At 52.8% G+C, this 21,419-nt stretch overlaps 2 protein-coding genes and 1 long non-coding RNA gene across 9 annotated transcripts; 1 reads left to right on the forward strand and 2 right to left on the reverse strand.

The window, feature by feature from the left end:
- Positions 1–430: 430 nt before the first annotated feature.
- Positions 431–4,045, reverse strand: LOC122233713. Of its 2 annotated transcripts, none has more exons than XR_006211387.1 (3): positions 3,432–4,045; positions 1,563–1,687; positions 431–1,270 (listed from the first exon to the last, which is right to left on the reverse strand). It is a non-coding gene; the product is annotated as an uncharacterized LOC122233713 (long non-coding RNA). The 2 variants fall into 2 exon arrangements; XR_006211386.1 differs by having other exon boundaries at positions 1,563–1,731.
- On the forward strand, positions 3,720–6,183 carry PRR29 (proline rich 29). Of its 6 annotated transcripts, none has more exons than XM_042967347.1 (6): positions 3,720–3,811; positions 4,052–4,127; positions 4,337–4,449; positions 5,337–5,563; positions 5,709–5,779; positions 5,930–6,183. In XM_042967347.1, the coding sequence occupies exons 1-6, from the start codon at positions 3,752–3,754 to the stop codon at positions 6,001–6,003; spliced, it is 621 nt and encodes a 206-aa protein (XP_042823281.1). In that variant the 5' UTR covers positions 3,720–3,751; the 3' UTR covers positions 6,004–6,183. The 6 variants fall into 6 exon arrangements, with proteins under 6 accessions (XP_042823281.1, XP_042823285.1, XP_042823280.1 ...); XM_042967351.1 differs by having other exon boundaries at positions 5,975–6,183; XM_042967346.1 differs by having other exon boundaries at positions 3,751–3,835.
- A 632-nt stretch (positions 6,184–6,815) lies between these two features.
- On the reverse strand, positions 6,816–19,231 carry ICAM2 (intercellular adhesion molecule 2). The gene is made up of 5 exons (XM_015540281.2): positions 19,088–19,231; positions 11,386–11,643; positions 9,339–9,602; positions 7,813–8,133; positions 6,816–7,150 (listed from the first exon to the last, which is right to left on the reverse strand). Exons 2-5 carry the CDS (start codon positions 11,576–11,578, stop codon positions 7,002–7,004), a joined length of 927 nt encoding a protein of 308 aa, XP_015395767.1. The 5' UTR covers positions 11,579–11,643; positions 19,088–19,231; the 3' UTR covers positions 6,816–7,001.
- Positions 19,232–21,419: the final 2,188 nt, after the last annotated feature.

A 21,419-nucleotide genomic window follows, 5' to 3' on the forward strand; every position in this document is an offset into this window, starting at 1 on the left:
CCCACATAGCCAGTAGTCATAACTAGCTCCTTCCAGTTAGTGCCTCGCTAGAAAGGGGGCCCAAGAAAAGTGTCTGTTGCTGGGTTTTCTGCCTCTGCTTAGCACTTCCTCATCTGTACCAAAAAGAAACACTGAAATTTCCACCCAAATTCTTTTTTTTTTTTTTAAGGCTTATTTATTTTGAGACAGAGAGGGCGAGCATGTGTAAGTGGGGGAGGGACAGAGAGAGGAAGAGAGAATCCCAAGCAGGCTCTGCACCGAAAGCACAGAGCCTGGTGTGGGGCTCGAACCCACAAACCATGAGATTATGACCTGAGCTGAAGTCAGATGCTTAACAGACTGAGCCACCCAGGCAGCCCCACCCAACCCAAATTCTTAAAAGTTCCCTTTTCTCTCCATTTCCATCGGAGGAGGAGATGAGGGAGCCCAGTTTTCATGGTTTTCTAATGACTGCACACTCTTCCTTTGAGTGAATTACCTTCATTTATATAGCCATTCCCTTACTAAAGGACGCTGGATATGTTCAATCTTCGACTCTTAAAAATAACACTGTGACAAACACATTTTAGTAGAAACCTTTTTCCCTGTTTGGTTTATTCCCAGATACAGATTTACCAAGGCAACAGGGAGGACTTTGGTACATATTTCAGTGGGACACACACACACACACACACACACACAAAACCCAAAAGTCATAAAGCAACAAGGCAAAGATACAAACAAGAGTCCTCGCCGAGGCAAAATGAAGAGGAAGTAGGTGGAGCATTCGATGCCTCAAAGAAGGTGGTAGGAGGCAGGGCGAGTATGGAAAGTCACCTCCACTGTTGGACTAATGTTAGATCGTCTATAAGCAAAATAGCTCTGGCAGATAAGCATGTGCGGTTTTTCCATTCTTCAACTGGCAAATGTTTCCGTTTCCTTTGACGAAGAGCTCTGCTTGAATACAGAAGCCAGATAGCGTTTATCTCGGCCCTGCCTTCCAAAATACAAGTTTCGTGTGTGGTTAACATACGATCTTGTATCTGAAATAATCACCAATTCCTGACTGTTTTCCACAGCCACCTCCAGCCCGCTCTGGGCTTCTTTGAGAGGGCTGAGGGTGATGGCCTCCCGCTGGCCTCCCTGCCTCCAGCTTTGCCTCGGTTGAATCCATTGGCTGTTATACTCCCAGATGAATTTTCCTCCGTGTCTATTTCTGCATCTGATGTCACCGAACACAAATTTTAACACAGAGCTACCAGAATTGCTTTCTCCAGGAGTTTTCAGCAGACTGGGGGCAGACACGGAGAAAGTGGGAGGTTAGTGTCATAGTTTGGATTCCCTCCAAAGCAGAGCCTGAGACAAGGATTTGGGAGCAAGTAGTTTCTTTGGAAGGGGATCCCAGGAAGCACTGTGAGGGAGTGGAGAAATGACAGAGGAAAAAACCAGTGAAGTGTGTGTTTGTTGGTGAGCAGATTATCACCGGGACAACTGAGACATAAAGCCACAGGGACTACTGAAAAACTTCGGGGACGATCCCCCCCGGAGTTGCCCCCCGGAGGCCAGCAGGCTGGGGAATTTACCATCAACTGCTCTCCCTTGATGCTTCAGGGTTGCCTCTGGGATGACTTCCGGCCTGCCTCACTTGTGGCCAGAAAATGTCCCCAGATGGGAACACGGAAAGTGAGTGCAGGAACCAACTGTATACCTTTGGGAGGATACATCCCCATCAGACATTTGCTCTTCCTGAGTCTGGTTGACATTAACAAAGATGGGAGGAACAAGATGAATCTTCCTAAAACATGTCTGTGCACACGTCACTGCCCTATTTCTCTCCTGCTCGAAACTCACCAAGAGCTCCCCACTACCCACATAGCTCAGCCTGAACTCCACCATTCAGCCTGCGAGTATGACCTGCATCTGCCTGGGCCTCTGGAACTTCTCTCTGCCCACCTCCTCCACCACAGCCAGAGAGTGTGACCACTGGAGCATTTCAGGCCTTGTCTATTCTTGCACCTGTGCCTTTGTTCAGTCTGTGTCCCCAACCCGGGCTTCCCTGTCTCTCACACTGCTTGGCCCCATCCAAAGTTCCTCCACTTCAGAATCCTATCCTTCAGTGATCAATTCATCTCTTTTTAAGACCCCTTCTTTTAAAAATATTGTTTTAATGTTTATTTTTGAGAGAGAGAGAGAGAGAGAGAGAGGGAGACACAGCATCCGAGGCAGGCTCTAGGCTCTGAGCTGTCAGCACAGAGTCACATGCAGGGCTCAAACCCACAAGCCATGAGATCATGACCTGAGCTGAACTCAGACACTTAATTGACTGAGCCACCCAGGGGCCCCATGACCCCTTCTTATATGTCTCACCCACAGGGGACTTTGCACAGTCTTGTATCTTTCTTAAGTTTATTAATTTATTTTGAGGGAGGGGGTGCAAGTGGGGGAGAGGCAGAGAGAGAGGAGGAGAGAGAGAGAGAATCCCAAGCAGGCTCCATGCTGTCAGCACAGATCCCATGAACAATGAGATCATAACCTGAGCTGAAGTTAAGTCGAACACTTAACCGATTGACCCACCCAGGTGCCCCATACACAGTCTTGTATTTTTGCTTTCACTTCGTGAATACATTTTCCACTTCCCAGCAATGCTGGAACCAGCAGGAATATACTACTGTATCTCCAGTGTCCAGAAGGGCGCCTTGCACACACAGGCACCTCCTTGGTCAAGGTTTGCTGATGGTAAGCACGAGGATTGGTTTTGCCCCTCCAACTGCAACGAGGGTGCAGATGGAAAGATGCATGTCTGTGTCCATCCCACTCCCCAGGGCCTGTCACTACATTGCCTGACGTCAGCTTGTTGATGGCCGTGGAAGCTATAAGACTCACAGCTAATGCACGGTCCACAGGCCCCCCTCCCCGGGACTAAAGCACAAAGGAGGAGGCGGGAATGGTCTTTCTGGTTCTAGACACCAGGAGTGCCAGGAAGAGGAGCTGAACAGAAGTAGAGGGTGGGGGAAGGGCAGCCCAAGGGGTGCTAATCCCAGCTTCCTGTCTGGATTTTCCTTGACTGCTGCTCAGGGCCTATCTTAGGATGGTCACAGCTGCCGAAATAGATCTCTCCCCTCACCTGTTCTGAAGCAAAGAAGACCTTGATAACTTCCTGTCAAAAGAATGCATGCTTTGGGAATTTTTCCAGGATGTGGGACAATAATGGGGGCACTGGTGCTGAACTCCTTGGGGTTCTCCACCTCTGTAAAGCAGCAGCCAGGAATGAGGGAGCAAACGGCCACAAGGGGGGAGTCCAGGGGCCAGCCACCTGTTTCTGGCCAGGGCCCAGGTCTTTTCTGTGAACTTGGTTGATGTTCGCTTCCTTGGTCTGCTCCAGAAACCACTCCCAGCCTGAAGGACGCCCCTCTGATTCAGAGTGAAACACATCCTCTGCCCTCCTCACTCACCTGCCTCTCTCCGCCAAGTCCGCTCCTACAGAATTTTCTACGGGCCAGTCTCCCCAGCCCCTCACTCATTCACTCAACAAACACGAGCCCCCAGGCTAGGTATTGGAGGTGCACAAGGGTGAGAGGTAGAGGGAGGAGCAAGATGCGATGCCCGGGGAACCGACGCACTTTGGAGGTGGGCATCCCTCAGAGGCGACACCTCCTGTGGGAGAGCCTAACACGCCCGGAGCGCTGGGGCCGGGGAGGGACCTGCGCATGCGTGGAAGGAGAGTTTCGCGTCGCCCACGTCGCCTAGGTAACCCGGACCCGCGGAAACCAGCATGGCCTTCCGCAGCGGAGGAAGCTGGGGTCAGCTCCCATCACAGAGTGCAGCCCCGACGGTGAGGGCTGAGCCGGCCTTTGAGGTTGGCTGACTGGGGAGACGTCCCTGGAGGAAGTGGGGTGGGTGAGCCGCAGAGGAAGAGACTCAGGGAAGGGGGAGGCCGTGGGCGCGCGGGGAGAAGAACGCGGCGCCTGAGGGGTTAGGGAGGCAACTCGGGGGGCGGGGGTGTCCCGGCGTGGGGGTGAGGGTCCCCCATCCCTTGCCCGCCTGGCCTGGCTGAGTCTCCCGCTCCCCCCAGCCCTGGGTGACCGTCCTGCAGCCGCTCGCATGGGCCGCCCCACCTCCGCCCCCGCAGCCGGGCCGAGTGAAGGAAGGTGAGACTCCGGGCTCACCCGCCGTGTACCCCACTCTGCCTCGCACATTCTCTAGGCTTCCTCGAGGCACATCCCTCCCGCGCGGTCCTGGGCTGGGCGTTGGGAGATCGGAGGGGGTGGGGTGGGGAGGAGGGTGGGCGGTGGGAAAGGCCCTGGGGCCGTGGGCAGTGGGCGACCTGGCATAGACCCGCTGAGCTCCTCCGCCCCAGACCTGCTGGAACTGATGTTGCTGCAGAACGCGCAGATGCACCAGCTGCTGCTGAGTCGCCTGGTGGCAGCAGCGCTCCACCCAGGGCCAGCTCCGCCCCAGCCCCACCCGCAGGTGCGTGCGCGGGAGGTGGGCCACCAGGGCCTTTCGCCTGGCCTGCGAGTCCAAGGGTGGGGATCCATCTAGGGGCGGACCCTTGAGAAAAAGAATCAGACAACAGTGCAGTGGACCTGGCTGGGCCCCTGTGGCATCCCTTATGTGCCAGACTCCCACGCCAGAAGCCTCCATCTGGTGGGGATCCCCAAATCCGGACCACCCAGGTCTTGTTTTCAAGGTCTCCCTGCAGTGCATCCACCACAAGAATACAGGCCCGGGAGGACAGGCACCACTGTACCCTGGGTCTGCAGGGGGCCTGATACTTATTAGGGGCTCAAGTGATATTTGTTGAACAAGTGAAAGAATAAACGAATGGCCGTGAAGACAAGGCAGCTTTGGCGGTGGCTGTCACAGGGAGAGGTACAAGGCCCGAGTGCACACCTGGTTGGGGAAAGGCTCCTTGGAGGAGCAGGTTACCTTAGAACCCGCCCTTGAAAGCCAGGTAGGCTTTTGACGCTCAGAGGAGGCCAGGTTGTGTCCAGCGTCCAGGCTGGCCGGACCTGCTGCTGTTCCTCACGCCCCGTCCCTCAGGGGGTCCCCGGGATGAACACCCCACCTCCCTGATGAGGCACAGTTGGGGGCAAAGCCAGGGCTCTGCAGTCATACCTGGAAGCTTCCAGGCTCTGTTCAGCCACTTATTAGCTGGGTGACCTTAAATAAGTTGTTCAGCCTCTTTGAGCCTCAGTTTTCCCTCCTGAAAAATAAGAAATAAATGTCTCCAAGGTGGCTTGCTTGCATGTAGACAATGCTCCATTTTATGAGAAATTAGAGGAACAGAGGAGTGGGGGTAGGGAGAGCTGGATCTGGTATCATCATCTCTCCTCCCCCGTTCCCACAATCCCCAGGTCTACCTGGAGGGTCAACAAGAGGAATATGAGGAGGAGGAGGAGAAGCAAGCCCAGGAGGAAGGGCCTTTGGTGTTCCACCACCACTACCTCCCCTGCCCGGTGCCCAGTCCGGGTCCCCTGCTACCCTGGCCGGTCCCTTTTCTTTCTCCGCCCCCACATCAGCCTTACTTGCAGGACACGTCCAGGATTCAGCACCACCCTCCTGCCTCTGGGAGAAGGGGGTCGTAAGTGAGGCTTGGGGATCTGAGCATTGCCAGGGCCCTGCTCTGGGGCTGGGCTGGAAGAGCTCACCAGGGGCTGAGGGTGGGGTGGAGATATGTGGGGGTGAGTATCTGATGGGGGGGGATGTCTTTCTTTTCTCCATCTCAGGAGAGCCATCCCCCCGCCCCCACCCCCCAGTGCCACAGGGACTGTGGGTGCGGATGTACCCCCGGCTTCAGGTAGGGGCAGAGTGGGTGGGCAGTGGGGCCCAAGCCCAGGCCGGGGATGGATCAGGAGGCCAGGAGGGCCGTTTGGGGGACAGGGAGCTCCTACCACCACTACTGTAGGCAACTGGCCTGTCCCTTTCCCTTTTCTTCCTTGGGGTCCAGTGAGGCAGGAAGGGAGCCAAGGCGAAGGTGCTGTTCTCTCCCCAGACTACTATGATGCTGAGAGCCTACCATGAGGACAGATGCCAGCCCTGGGACCCTGCCAGCTTTACCGCAGGGCTGGAAAGAGCCCTGGAGCCCTTACGTGCCCCTCTAGTGCCTGTGACTCTGCACCCATGCCCAACAGCCCTTCTCCTCCCTTAGCTGCAGCCAGGCTCTCTCCTGGGTGAATCAATACACTCTTCACCCCATTGAAACCTTGGACTGACCTGATATCTGCCCGGGAGTAAGAGTCCGTCTAAGCATCGTCCAGGGCTGGGAAGCCACAGGGCGTGGTCTGGGACCCAGAGCCCTCCCTCGACCCCCTCCACTCACCCCTCTCTGGGATGGCTAGGGCTGGGGGGTGTCGATGGCCTAATGATGGAGCAGGTGAGGGGAGGACTGCTTTTGTCGTCCGAGGCTCTCTGAAGGCCCAGAGTGATGGGGGAGAGGCCTGGCTCAAAGGTCCTGGAGCTGAGCCAGTTCCCTTGGGCCCCACCCTCACCCCAGGAAGCTGGTTCTTGTGGCAGAAAGGAGAAGTCAGAGCCCTGTCCCGCTCCCAGTGGGAGTGGCCTGAGGTCCCAGAGGGCCAAGAAGGAAGAGAAGTCTCTCTGCCCCACCCTCCCTCAGAAGTTAGTCACTCAGGGCCCCGTGAGAATGGGTGTCTGGTGCCCGGGCTGGTCAGCATGCGGGCACCCCAGGATCTGGGCTGGCTGGCGCTCTAGAAGGCCCCTGTGAATGAGTGGGCGGAGGGAGACTTAGGAGACATTTGGAGAGAGAAGTCTGGGCCTGGTGGGTACCCTTCCCAGCTGCTGAGTTCTATCCCAGGAGAAGACACTGAGGCACAGGGTTAAGTCCAGGTATTTATATTTAGACTAGAAGAGGAAATGGTCCCAAAGTCCTCTGCTGCTCCTTAGAGTCCTGCAGCCAGGGCTGGACCACAACCCTGAGGAGCCACGCTGACTTCCAGTGGCTGCCGTGCTGGTGACCATGCCACTCATGTAGGCTGTGCCCAGTAGGCCCGACTCAGGCGCCTTTAAGCACCTTGTACCCTGTAGGCGCCCATCTGCCTCTGGCGCCAATGCTGGCCGAAGACAAAGCACAGGAGGATAGATGTCACAAACAGGAACAGCAGCACGGACACCACTGTGATGATGACGACCATCTGGTTGTCTGGCATAGGCTCTGGGGAGGCAGGAGGGGGCAGTGGTCTTAGAAGTCTTCCGGTCCCACGTGCTAGGGCCCCAGAGGTGTGCTTGTCGCCCACCCGGCCCTCCCCCATCTTGCAGTCACCCGTGTTGCAGACGTGAGCGGCTAATGGTGTAATACCTAGGGGAAAGGTGGGCCAGGGTCCAGGCTACCAGCCAGCCCTCTGTGAGACTATGAGGGCAGATGTCCCCCAGCACATGGTTGCTGGACACCATGGCCTGGACAGTGGCGTGGTCCAGACCAAGCCCTTCCCTGGCCAGAAGTGAGTGAGCTTCTACCAAACTCTGAAGACAGGGAACACCTTGGCCATCAAGGGTCACAGAATGGCAGAGCTCCAGGGGATCTTAGGGCCAAATCTCTAGATGTAGACAGGGGCCGTGGCCAGAGAGAGGAGGTTGACTTGGTCAAGGTCACACTGGTCACTAATGGTCAAGCAACTAGTTGGGGTCCAAACTGGGCACATGGAGAGAGCTTCGGGGAAGACAGAGAGCAAGAGGGAACCCCCTGGGATTAAGTGTGGGGTCCCTGGGCGCCTGGCCCCTGAGCTGGCAGAGAACGTGGTGAAGGTTTTTTCTTCCCCTAAGGAACGGGAGATGAATGCTCCCTCCCACCCCCTCCTTCTGGGGGCTCTCCCTCACCATAGACCTTGAGCGTCTGGGGCTCTGAGACACCGTGAATGATGTCCCCACCAAGAGACCGCAGGTCCAGGTCTGCCCGGCAGGAGAAGTTGTGGCGGCCGTCTTCCTTGTGAGCTGTGGCGTTACGTGTGACTGTGGCCTCTTGGGGGGCAAGTGCCATCGTCCTAAAGGTCTGGTTGTGCATGGCCTCCTTGCCACGGAGCAGGGTGAGAGTAAGGCTCTCAAGAGGTGCCACATTGGGCACCCAGCACTCGATGGTGAAGGATCCCCCCACAGCCACCCGAGTGGGCTTCAGCTTCAGCAGCACTTGCTTTGGAGGGTCTGTGGGGAAGAAAGAGCGGGGGGTTCTGGTCAGAATGAGGGTGCTGTCCCAGCAGGCCCCACCCAGCCAGGCCCAGCCCCTGGCACCGTAGTGTTATCAGGTTCTTGGCTGGATTTGGGAAAGCGGGCTGGGGCCTGGTCTGCTCTAGAGTGTAGAGAGAGGAAGAAGGAAACACTTCAGGGTGAAGGACATATTGGGTGGTAGTTTTACCAACATGATATTTTCTGGAATGGTCAAGAATGGAGGTGGTCAGGTGTCTACAAAGAGGAGGTCCAGAAAGTGTACGGCCAGCTAGAAATAAAAAATTTGGATCGGTCTCCTCCAGAAATCAAACACAGATTTCCACATTAAACAGCTGGATGATTATATTGGGACTTAGAAGGGAGTGTTCGTTAGATCAGGGCCGCGCGTTGTGGGGTCTTCACTTAAGAGGCAGGGACTGGAGTCAGACCTGCCTTGCTTCTCCAGGATCAGATTCATAGCCGCCTCCATCCCTTATCTATTAAACAGGGCCCTCCGTGGTACCCTGGATTCTCTTGTGAACTAGAATACCTTGCCCGTCACCCCAGGATAATAGGCTGGATTTAGGACATCTTTCTATTCACTTGATCCACTGATGTTGGTCATGGGAAAGACCCAAGCCATACTCTTGGTGCCGAGATGTGGAGGGAATCCTGGCCTATGGGAAGGTCTCCATGGCCCACATGCAATTGTGTGTGTGTGTGTATGTGTGTGTGTGTGTGTGTGTGTGATGGTCACACATTTTCCAGGGGCCCCCAGGAATATAAAAGCCCCAGGGGGTGCCTTAACCTTCTCTCCGTGAAGGGCAGGGGCGACTGGAGAGCACACTGGCCTTTCTTTTGGTGCCCCACTACTCGTCACGGGGAGGGGGGTGTCCACTGCTACCGAGCGGGGAGGAGATTGCGGGCCCTGCCCGGGAAATGACTTTTAGATTTGTGCAGACCTTGCTTAGATTGTCCTCTGAGCAAGCCCCAGACCTGGGGTTGCCAGCAGGCTCAAGGAGGCCAGTGAAGGGTGTGAGCAGATTCTGAGCCCAAGGTGGGGGGTCCTGTTCCTTGTCACCCCAGCAGCCCAGGGAGGTGGGAACCATATGTAGTGCCCGGGAGCAGTAACAGAGTAGCCCGGCAGACACGCAGCCGACACAGGCTCAGCCCGCGGGAAGGAGGGTCCGTGTGGCACTCACAGAACACGCTGACGTTGAGACTCTTTAACTTCTGCTTCCTGGAGCAGGTGAAGTAGCAGTAGATGATTGTGTCCTGGGAGACATTGGAGACCAAGTACTGCTTCCACTGCGTTCCACTGGCCACCAGAGTCTTGGTTAGAGTGGTTTCCAGGCCGCTGGTGTCAGGCAGGGCACAGCTGGTACTACAGTTGATCAACGTGGACCCTCCGGGCTCCACCACCAGCTGCTCTGGATACGTGTGTACCTCAAACGTCTCACCAGACCCTGGAAGACCAGAAATACGGGGCGGCAAATGTCTCTGCTGCCCTGCACCATGGAACTGCCCACCACGGGCTGTCTGATCAAGGGACAGGTGCCCAGGAAGAACGTCCAGAGACGGCCCCTCTGCTACTCTCCCCTTGTTCAGGCCTTATTTATTACCTCACCTCTAGACAGAGGTCTCCCTGCTGCCCCAGCTGTCTCCCTGCCTCTGGTTACTCTTCCTCCAGCCCATCACCTTCAAATTAGTCTTCTCCATCTCCCTTCTTCTTACATCTTCCATCACCATGGGGAGGGATCCTATTTGACCTTCAAAGCCCAGCCCAAATGTCCCCTTCTCCATGAAGGCCTCTCAGAACTGGAGGTGGACTGTGTCCTCTTGGCCCCTGTGGCCATGGGTTTAACCCTTTCTCCTTTCTTTTCTTCTGCCAATGCTCTTTGAAAAGCTGTTCTGTGCCAGGTGCCATTCTAGGCTCTGGTGACACGGCAGTGACCAAAGCAGAACAAACCCTGCCCTTGCAGAGCTCACATTATAGTGAAGGAGACAGACGATAATCAGCAAGTGAAATAGCCAGCCTGCCGGGTGGTGACAAGTGTCCAGGGAAGGAGAGAGGGGGTGGGTGGAGCCGTCATTTTAATAGTCAGCACAGGCCTCACCAAGATATCCAGCAAAGACCTGGAGGGGCTGGGGGTGAGCCCTGCAGCTATCTGGGGAGGGGGAGATTTTCCAGCACTAAGACCCCAGGTCAAGGGCATGCTTGGTATGCTTGAGGAATGGCAAGATCGGGATGGCTGGAGCTCAGCAAGGAGGAAGGCAGGGGGAGAGGAGTTTAGAAAGGTAATTGCAAATGATTTATATTCATGCTGACTCTCCCTTAGATGTTCTGGAGCTTCTGGAAGGCAGGGCCCAGATTTTTCAGGTTTCTCTTAGTGCTTAGCACAATGCCCTGTGTATGGCAGACATTCGGGAAGTACTTGATGCATAAAGATTGAGTCCCCAGTGCTCACCTCCCACTCAGTGATGGCCAGAAGGTCCTTGGTCCCAACCAACTGGGCCTGCCCTGTGCTCCCACAGCTCCAGCATGTCCCCACTGAGCCCTCAGCTGGTGGCATATAATGAAATGACAAGAAAGGAGCTTTGCAGGTAGACAGAGCTGGATTCAAATCCTGAGTTTGCCAGGTACCAGCTGTGTGACCCTGGGCAAGGTGCTTTCTCTCTCTGAACCTGTTTCTTCATCTGTCAAATGGGCTAGTAATCCCCCTCCTGCAGGGTTGTGGTGAAAGCTCAGTGAGATAGTACTTGAAAAGCACCTGGCAGGTTGTCCAAAACAGAGTGCTCAGCACATGGTGGCATTTTCCTTCAAGTCCCCTGACCCCCTGGAAGATGTGTGGGTTTCCCTTCTGTAGGCCGTAGTCAAAAGGCAATGTCCTCTGCTGCCCCCTGCTGTCTCGAAGCCACATCTGAGGAACAGCGGGGGCACTCCCTCACCTTTCCTTGAACCCCAGCAACCCCTTCCACCTCAGGCCCCCGTGCAGCCCACCATTCGGCCTCCATGACCTGCCACAGGCCACGAAGCTGTGTCCAAAAGGCTAGCTTTTTTTTCTTCGCCCCCAGGATCATGGAGAAGCCAGGCTGGCACGGCATCCTGTACCCGTAGTGGCCGCCACTGTGTTCAAAGCCTCAGTGACTTCAGGACCAGGACCCCCTCCCACGCCTGAAGCCAGGGGGGCAGGGACCCACCCTCTGGGCTGGCATGCGCCAAGTCAGGAACCCCAGGCACCAGCTCACCTGGGCAGCAGAACAGGGCGAGAAGGGCGGCGGGCAGGCCCCAGCAACCAAAAGGGGACATCTTGAGCGGCATCCACAGGCTCACGGTGAACAGCTGAGGGCTGCCTGGAGAGAGATGGTGGGCCCAGGTCAGGGAGTGGTGGCCTGGAGCTGCAGCCCGGAACTCTAGCCTTCTATGCGCTGGTGACCACATTTCCTCTCATTATCTGAGAGGTTCTCGGGAAGTCACTTGGGAGGCTGGCTCTCAGAGCTCCAGGCCTGCAAGAACACAGGCAGAGGAAGCTGGGTTGTAGCCGATAAGCCGGGATACAACCTGGCCTCCTGCCATGCTGCTGTGCAGGGGGCAGGGCGAACGACAGCTGCGCGTGTCTGTGAGGGACGTGAGTGTGCATGGGGCTCGGTGCACTGTGGGTGCATAGAGGGCAGTGATGCCTATAAGCCCCAGACCTGGGAACCCCAAATCCCAAGGACACGTTGTCCAGTTCCCCTCTGGGAAGACAGTATTCAAAGTCAGGCCGGTCCAGGACATGCAGTCTCCACAGCAAAGCGGGCAGGGAGCCAGACTTCTTTAAGGAGACCTGGGCAGGAACTGGAGGCGCTCCAGCGGACCCCCAGCACAGCTACTTACACCTCAACACCCACCCACTTGCAACCTTGACCTGTCCTGACTCAGCCGATAGGGACAATTTGAGGGAAGTGCTCCCACAACCGTTCCCCAGCAGCCCAGACACAGAGGTAATGGGGGTCAGTCTGGCTGTAGCCCAAACCCCAGCCTCTATTTCCAGGGCCTGGTTTATTGTGTCTCCCCCAGCCCTTCCAGGCAGGGAGCCTTGGTCTGGGGATGGGGGGCTCAGGGCCTGAGGCACTGCCGTGCATTTCTAGGGAGGCTTTATCACCTACTGAGGGAATCTCCAGAAGCAGGAGTCCCTGGGGCCAGCAGAGCCTGGGAGAGGCAGGAGAGGAGCAGGTCTCCTTGCTTTATCAGGGGCGCCCCAGCGTTTTCAGGGCTCAGGCCAAACTCCATTCCTGGGTTGCGAGGGTGAAGTCGTGCCTTTCTCTTTGGCTGCTGAGGCCAAAGGCTGTCACCACCACGTGTGGTGGGCAAGTGCCGCTTGTCAGCCCGGACCCGGGCACGTCCCTGGACAGCACTGCTTTGGAGTGATGCCGAGAGAAGATGCAGAAAAGAGCAAGCCGTAACCCCAGCCCGGGATCTGGTCCGTGTGGCTGCAGGAAACACTCCCCGAACCCTCAGGGAGGCTGAGGGTGCGGCCCTGGGGCTCGGACAGCAGGCACTGCTGTGCGGAGACTCTGTGGTCTCCACCGGGTCAGAAGAATGATGATGATGAGAGCAATAACGACAAAAATAATAACAAAAGTAATGCAATAGTGAGCGTTTACTGACTGTTGATCAGCACCATCATAAGGGCTCTACAAACATTAACTAACCAATCCCCTAATTCCATGAGGCAGGTACTATTACTGTCCCCATCTTAGCGATGGGGAAACTGAGGCAGAGAGTGATTAACTGACATGTCCAATGTCACATACCTAGGGGAGCGTGAAGTCTATATGAGTGAAAGGAGCTGTGGTGATGCCAAAGCCCACAGGGCAGGGGCAAGAGAAGGATTCTTAGACACTTCATCCCCGGGAGACCCTTGGGAGGGGAATGCAAGACAGCAGGAGGCCAGAGGAAATTTCTGGGGTCTTCTTTGCCATGCCAGGCTGGGGGAGGAGGGTGGCTCATGCCCAGGGAGCTCCAGACAGCTTCTTAAAGGGTCTGTGACTGTGAATCCCAACCACACATGCTGCTGGGCCAGCCTGACTCTATCCCCACAGGGGTGAAACTCCTGGGGCCCATAGGTTCTGCTCTAAGCCTGTCAGCCCCTGTTCCCACCTACCACTTCCTCTTTGCTCTCTCTCTCTCTCTTGCCCTGGGCAGGCCCTCCTTGCCTGGGGCACACCAGGCCCACGAACACGGCCGTGTTAGACGTGTGTTATCTCTGATAGCTTACACATCAACTTTCTTTCCCTCCCCACTGACCTCCCACCCACGGGGGCTGAAGCTGAATGTCACATATTGCTGTTCTAACGCAGACAGGCCTGGCAAACGGTTGATGGTGGATGGATGGATGAGTAAATGAATGGAAGAAATAGTTTGTCTTCATGTACAACCCAGGCGAGATTGGATGGGGGTCTGACATCTCTGCTGACCCCGAGGCCACGGAGCTGGGCTGAACACATAACAAGGCCAACCAGGGCCCCTTACTCCCCAAAGATGGGCACTCAGAGTTAGGCCTGGGCGGTGTTTTTCCCGGGACTCTGAACCAGAACTGGTGGAAACGAGCCCTTCCCTTTCTGATCCTAACAGTACGCACCCAAGAGCCAGCAGCCGTCTGTGCGTATGCCCTGGCCAGTGAAGAAGCTGGTAGAAAGGAACTCCACTCAGCAGTGGAGGGAAAGTGACCCAGAATTGTCCCAGGTCACGTGCTGGCTGTGGGGTGGACTCTGGCAGGAAGTGAGTTGGGTTGAGGGCTCACGATGATTCTGTGTGGCAAAAATGAAAGAGCTTTTCAGGCCCTTCACCTGCCCATTGGAGTCCAGGGCTGGCTACGGGTCCTTGCACAGGGAGTTATTTTGAGCCCTGCTCTGCCTCACAGAACTTTCCGGACAGAATGGGAGGGTGGGGTGGGAGGGAGGGTGCTCTACTTGCATGAGGCCTGGAGGTCTTCTGGGAGAGAGAATAAAGTGGTTTCGGGGGCCTGATGATCAGACCCTAGAAGGCCATGATGGATGCTTTCAAACAAAGAAGGAAGACCAAAGCTTCCTGATGCCAAGAAGTTGCCCATGGACAAAAGGAAACCGACCATGATGTAGATGAGAGAAGAAATTCTGGTGTTCCGTCTCGGAACACTGTCCCACCACCAAATACTTCCTGGCTTATTCTTTAGGGTCTCTGAGTTCTCCAATGAAGGGGACAGTGAAGCTGGAAGAGTGAGGATGCTCCAGAAGATTCAAGAGGATTGGAGGGGGAGGGGAGGGGAGGTTGGAGCGTTAGTTTGGGAAGTGAACTCATGTCTCCACAGGGCTTTGGAAGGCTTCTGTCCTGACTGGGTCTTAATCCAGTGACTTCTCCTGTGTTCCCAGCAAAACGGTCTTTCAAGAACCAAGGTGAGATAAAGACACGATAAACAAAGCCTGAGAGAGTTTACCCCCAAGATACTCCACTAGAGGAACTTTTAAAGATGTGCGTCCAGAAGAAGGAAAAATGATTGCAGGACCGTTTTCTATGCAAGAAGGAAGGATGGGAAAACAAAAGTGTAAATGAATATGAATGAAAACAAAACAACCACTGTCTGCAGTAACAATATTTATAATACTTAATTTGAGAAGTCTTAAAATGTTCAAAAGTAAAATACTGGGCAATAATACTTAAAAGAGGATTATGGTTCAAGCTTTCTAAACTCTGTGTTGTTTAGGAGGGAGGATATACTTTAAGTTAGAGAAGCAGGGTAAAGTTGTAAGAAAAACCAACAGAGATAGGGTATTTAAGTTAGAAACCACTAGAGAAGCTTAAAACGGCATGAAAACAACCTTTAATCAAAAGAATTAAAGGAGAAAAACATGGAAAAAGAGGGGCAAGTGTAAATTTTTAAAAAGGTGGTATTCAAAAGTCCAAATTTATAATAATCACAATAAAGATGAAACATTTAATGATAGTTGAATAAATTGTCAGATCGATTTTTTTTTTTTTAATCCTTGCTACGTGGTGGTGTCAGAAGAATTTGGTGGTCTCAGTCGGAAGAGCATGTGACTCTTGATCTCAGGGTCATGAGTTCGAGCCCCGCGTCGGGCTGACAGCTCGGAGCCTGGAGCCTGCTTTGGATTCTGTGTCTCCCTCGCTCTCTGCCCCTCCCCCCGCTCATGCTCTGTCTCTCTCTCTCTGTGTCAAAAATAAATAAACATTTAAAAAAATCAAAAAATCAAAATAAAATCTTAAAAAAAATTTTTTTGTTCAAGTCCTTGCCCTGTGTTAATCTATTCCTGGCTGGTGTCTGGATTGAATGCAAGGACAAAGCCTTGTATTCATAAATCAGGCACAACAGAAGGGCCGGGAAAAGGAATAGTTCACGGACCTGTTATCTCGACAAATCTGCAAACTTTTAATGTGATTCACGGCCATGCCCTTGGAAATGAGATTTGATGTGACTAGCACACAGGCATGACCTGGGTCATGATTCCCTCTGATGTCCTGCAGGCATGTTGTCCTGCACACACAGCTCAGTTCTGAGTCATTTTAGCTTCTGGACAGCTTACAGGCAGAGGGTGCCTGTGCATCTGTCAGATGTAGGTCAGAGGTGTTGGACTGAGAAAATGGATAAGGCAGGCACAGTAACCCTGATAACAGGAAGCAGAAAGGGAGGGACTTTCCAAGTTGGAAAGAGGGTTCGGAAGACAATAACCACTTCTGCCCTCCCCTGCTTAGATTTCTGGTGATACACCCTGTCACAGGGGTACTTCCCTGTTTTTCTCTCAGCAAAACTTGACATTTGATTACTAAGAGAAGGGAGAAGAAAAGGGAAACTAACATTTCGTTGACCTGTATTCCCTGCTAGGGACTGAACGGAGGTGTTAATATGTTGTTTTATTTAATTATCATACCAGATCCATACAAATAAGGAACCATTCTGATGATGCATTTGAGAAAGCAGGGGCTTGGGTGGATTAATAATGTGCCCAGCTCATGGAAGTATGAGGGGATAGAGCAAGAGGAAAACTGAGGAAAGATCAGTGGTTGCCAGGGGTAGGGGAGGAGGGACGGGTGAAGAGGCAGACAACAGAGGATTTTTAGAGCATTGGAACTACTCTGTGTGAGCTATGATACGGACACGTGCCATGATACGTTTGTCTAAACCCACGATGGGGCGCCTGGGTGGCTCAGTCTGTAAGTGTCTGACTTCAGCTCAGGTCATGATCTCGCAGTTCGTGAGTTCGAGCCCCACTCGAACTGTGCTGACAGCTGGGAGCCTGGAGCCTGCTTCAGATTCTGTGTTTTCCTCTCTCTCTGCCGCTCGCTTGCAATCTGTCTGTCTGTCTCTCTCTCTCAAAGATAAACATTTAAAAAAATGTAAACCCATGAATGCACAATGACACGTCCATGCAGGTTCACTGAATGTAACAGATGTACCAATCCGGTGGGGGAGGTTGACAACAGGGCAGACTGTGCACGTGTGGGGGCGGTTTTGTTTTGCGGTGAAGCTAAAGCTACTCTAAAACAAAACAAAACAAAAACACAAAAACAAAAACAAAAAAGCCGATTTTTAAAAATAGCTCAAACGCACTACCTCAGAAGAGAAACTTCCGGGTTAGGGTTCTTGCCAGCTTGTTGAAAAGGCAGGTTTTAAAACTCCACTCTTATTCAGCAGGGTTTAATGGAAGCCATGGACTCAGTTATTCCTAAATTCTCATCTCAGATTAGATTTTTAAAACATGAAAACACAAACCCCACTTGTCTGTTGTTTATGAGTCGCACCTTAGGCGTTAAGAGTATGGAAGGGTTGCAAAGTCAGAGAATGGGGAAAAAGATACGTGGCAAACACTACCCACAAGAAAAATGGGACATCTCTGTTCATAGTAGAGAAAGAGAACTTCTACAACAAAAATGTTTATTAGGGATAGCGTTAGGATACGCCTGCTAAATGTTTCCCAGAAGTGGGAGAGAAGTTCCCTAAGATGCAGCCCTCAAGCAGCGAAGGATAGGAGCTGGTGGATATGAAGAGCTCCAGTGTCTTCCTTTTCCTTGGGCAATTCTGGGAAGCATCTAGCAGGCCTATCAGAGGTCCCAACAGTCAAGCTCCCGTTGCCTACAGCCGTGACATCAGTCAAGCTCCTGTAATTGGCTTTTCTTCCTTCCCTTCTCAGTCACCCTGCCCTCCTTTCTGGAATCACCTGTCTAATAACCTACCTGAACCCAAGTCTTTGTTCCAGGCTCTGCTTTTAAAGGAGCTCAAACTAAACACTCAGGGTGCCTGAGTGGCTCAGTTGGTCAAGTGTCTGACCCTTGATTTTGGCTCAGGTCATGATCCCAGGGTTGTGGGATTGAGCCCTGTGTCAGGGGGCTCAATGTGGAGCCTGCCTAAGATTCTCTCTCTTTCTCTCTCTCTCTCTCTCTCTCTCTCTCTCTCTCTGCCTTTGCTCCTCTCCCCTTCTCACATGCTCTCTCTCTAAAATAAAATAAAATAAAATAAAATAAAATAAAATAAAATAAAAATAAAGGAGCTCAAACTAAAAATTTACACTAACGGATTTAAGAAGAAAAACACATGATCATCTCAACAGATCCAGGGGGGAAAAATGATGACATTCAGTACACTTTCATGAAAAAGACCTTAGCAGATTAGAAGGAAATTTCCTTAACCTGATAAAGAGAACTTACAAAAAGCTTATGTATATATTATTTTTAATAAGTAAATCTTAGCAGTATTTCCTTTATATTTTTTTAAAGTTTATTTTGAGACAGAGAGCAAGAGAGAGCAGGAGAGGGGCAAAGAGAGGGACAGGCAGGATCCCAAGCGGGCTTTACGCTATCAGTGAGGAGCCCAATGTGGGGCTCAAACTCATAAACCGTGAGATCATGACCTGAGCCGAGATCAAGGGTTGGATGCTTAACTGACTGAGCCCCCAGGTGCCCCAGGAACATTTCCTTTAAAAGCAGGAACCAAGCGAGGATGCCTACTGTCTCTGTTGGTATTTAGCAGCACCAGAGGTCCTGGACAGAGCAGTAAGACAAGAAAAAGAAATTAAAGCCCTAAGGATGAAAAACAAAAGAACAAAACTGTCAGTATTTTCATATGATATGGTAGCCTGGGTAGTAAATCCAAAAGAATGATCAGAAAAGTGATTCAAAATAAGAAGGGATTGGGGTCTCTGGGTGGCTCAGTTGGTTAAGCGTCCGACTCTTGATTTCGGCTCAGGTCATGATCTCACAGTCCGTAGGTTCAAGCCGAGAGTTGGGCTCTGTTCTGACGGCACTGAGCTTACTTGGGATTCTCTCTCTTTCCCACTCTCTCTGCCCCTCCCCTATTCTCTCTCTCTCAAAAATAAATAAACATTAAAAAAATAATAAGGGATTTTAGCAAGGCAACTAGCTATCAGGTCAATGTCCAAAAATAAGTTGCTTTTATGTGTATCAGTAACGTACAAAAGTAGAATTAAAAAACCACATCATTTATAGTAGCAGAAAAAGAGGAATAAACTAGCAAAATATGTATAAGACCTACAGTAAGAAGTTACAAAAGAGATTCATCACGAACCCCAGATGCAATCCCGGGAGGAAGGGGACCATGCCTTTCTCCATGCATCAGCTCCGAGCACAGTGCCCTTGGCTAGAGCCATACCCACGTGGTCAAAAAGGCAGCCCCCTGCTTCTAAATCGGCCAAGCGATGACAGAGCAGGAAAGAGGAGGACAATAATAGGAAACGGGCACAGAAGCAGGGTCAGTAAACTCTTGAACTCCGAGACCGCAAGGGGAGCTTCCCCCGCAGGGAACATCGGCCCAGAAGGAACTCTGGGGACCCGGGAGGGCGCCGGGGTGGGCCTTGCCCTCAGTCCAGGGGAATCAGGCCAGAGAGGGGAGGGGACTACAAGTCAGGCCTGGACCCTCCGACCCGGGCTCCCAGGAGGGAAGGAGAAGCGTGACGTTACCTGTCCTCTGCTAAACGGAGGAATGTTCCAGGAAAGTAGGGCGGCCAGGGGTCTGGAGCCTGGAGACGTGAGAGAGGCCGAGGTGCTCAGGGCCTGTGGTTCTGCGTCTGTGAATTCAGACCTCCCCTTCCCGCGGCACTCACGAGTCACGTGCTTCCTGTGATGGGCTCCCACCTCAGATTAACCTCCTGTCAGCCCGCTCCCTCTTCTTCTTTTTTTTGTTTTTGTTTTCAATTTTGTTACTGTTTTATTTAAGATTGAGCGCGAGTCGGGGAGGGGCAGAGAGAGGGAGGGAGATCCAGAATCCGAAGCAGGCTGCAGGCTCCAGGCTCTGCGATCTCAGCGGAGAGCCGGATACGGGGCTCGAACCAGCCAACTGTGCGATCATGACCCAAGCTGAAGTCGGAGGCTTAACTGACTGAGCCGCCCAAGCGCCCCTCCCTCTTCTTTTAAATGGTGACAACATTTACACGCCAGAAGATTTACCGCGGTCACTATTTTAGCAGACAGTTTTGTGGCGTTCAGTACATTCACATTGTTGTGCGGCCATCGCCAACATCCATCCATTTCCGGAACTTTATCATCTTCCCAAACGGAAACCCTGTCCCATGAAACACTAACTTCACCACCCTACCCCCCGTCCCCCCAACCAGGCTCTGGCAACCACCGTTCTACCTTCTGTCCGTACAAATTCGATTATTCTAGGAACCGCATATGAATAGGATTGTACAGTATTTGTCCTTTGGTCACGGGGTTACTTCACTTAGCGTGATGTCCTCGAGGTTCATCCATGTCGTGGCATGTGTCAGAATTCACTTCCTTTTAGAATTCTTTTTAATGTTTATTTACTTTTTGAGAGAGCGAGACAGAGACAGAGTGTGAGCAGGGGAAGGGCAGACAGAGAGAGAGAGAGAGAGGGAGACACAGAATCGGAAGCAGGCTCCGGGCTCCGAGCTGTCAGCCCAGAGCCCGACGCGGGGCTCGAACTCACGAACCGTGGGATCATGACCTGAGCTGAAGTCGGACGCTTACCGACTGAGCCACCCAGGTTGAGCAACGTTGCAGGTAGGCACCACATTTTGTTTATCCATCCATTGGTTGATGGACACTTGGGTTCCTCCACCTTCTGGCTATTGTGAATAACACTGCTATGAACGTGGGCACAAATATGTCCCTGAGTCCCTGCTTTCAGCTCTTTGAGGTGAATGCGGTATTACTGGATCACGGGATAGTTCTGTGTGTAATTTTTTGAGGAACCGCCATACCATTTCCCCCTACTCTCTCTCTTGATGTGCGGTTTCTGCGCTACTGGGGGCCTTTGTCGAGTAGCCAGTTCCAGGATGAGCCACCTGTTGTCCCCCCGCACGAGGCTACTTAATGCCACAGAGGTGGCATTCCCTGTACCTGACATGCCCTGCCACGAGAAACTTCTATTTGTGACTAAGAACCATTGCTTTCTCAGATCTTGTCACACCTGCCGCGTTGCCTAGCAATTTAAAAAAACCTACCCTAGCAGAGTGGTTTTGCTCCAGTAGGTAGAAAATATCAAAGCCGGGTGCAGAGGTGGGGGCTGGGCGGCCAGCGAGGCTCACCCACGAGCGGGGGATCTTGCGACCACAGGCCAGCCCCACAGCATACCATTTAAATTCCTCGCTTAGCGAAGTCACAAATCAGATCGTGTGAGAGGCCACAGGACAGTCCAGGGCATGAGTGCTGAGGGTCTGCTGGGCTCTGGAACAATCTGTCTTGGTACTTCTGTGCCTCAGTGTCTTCACAAAAGTTCTTTTTGGAAACTTCCTGTCATATATGCTGACAAAACAAAGCCAATGTAGAATGTTGGGTGGGAGGGCATCAGGGCCCAAGTTGGAGGAGCTCATGTGACTTGAAAGTTTTGATGGCATCTGTTATAGACATAAATTGGGATGCATATCCCACTTGTAATTTCCCCAGGAGTTACGTCTGGACTTGGCCCTTTTTGCGGGGAACGCCTCCTTTCCCTACTCCAGAAGGTTTTCTAGGGAGCTTCTGTCCTCCGACTCAACCCCACTTTCCTGCCAAATGACTTGTCCAAGGTTGGCATCATGGTACCCCAACTTCAGGTCTTACCCTGAGTTTTGTTTTGTTTGATGGGATCGTTGTTTAGCAGGTTGAAGAAAGAGCCTTTTCCTGCCTGGTTGCAGAAGTTGGAGGACAGAGGTTGCCTGAGGTTATCACACCATTCACAGGAGAGAAGGGATCTGTAGAAGGCGAGGAAGTCAAAATGTACAGAGAAGAGGTGAAAACATTCCGATGATGTTCTAGTCCCTGGTTCCAGCCATTCCTGAAGACTGTT

The sequence above is a fragment of the Panthera tigris genome, chromosome E1 (genome assembly GCF_018350195.1).
Source record: "Panthera tigris isolate Pti1 chromosome E1, P.tigris_Pti1_mat1.1, whole genome shotgun sequence".
NCBI classification, from domain to species: Eukaryota; Metazoa; Chordata; class Mammalia; order Carnivora; family Felidae; genus Panthera; species Panthera tigris.

Excerpts from the sequence above, each read along its gene's own strand:
- PRR29 (XM_042967346.1), top strand. The coding sequence starts at position 3,752 with ATGGCCTTCCGCAGCGGAGGAAGCTGGGGTCAGCTCCCATCACAGAGT. Across the intron at positions 4,128-4,336 it reads GCCGGGCCGAGTGAAGGAAG|ACCTGCTGGAACTGATGTTG; the intron begins GTGAGACTCCGG and ends CCTCCGCCCCAG. Across the intron at positions 5,780-5,929 it reads GGATGTACCCCCGGCTTCAG|TGAGGCAGGAAGGGAGCCAA; the intron begins GTAGGGGCAGAG and ends CTTGGGGTCCAG.
- ICAM2 (XM_015540281.2), bottom strand. The coding sequence starts at position 11,578 with ATGTGGTCACCAGCGCATAGAAGGCTAGAGTTCCGGGCTGCAGCTCCA. Across the intron at positions 9,603-11,385 it reads CGCCCTGTTCTGCTGCCCAG|GGTCTGGTGAGACGTTTGAG; the intron begins GTGAGCTGGTGC and ends CTGGTCTTCCAG. Across the intron at positions 7,151-7,812 it reads CCAGACGCTCAAGGTCTATG|AGCCTATGCCAGACAACCAG; the intron begins GTGAGGGAGAGC and ends CTGCCTCCCCAG.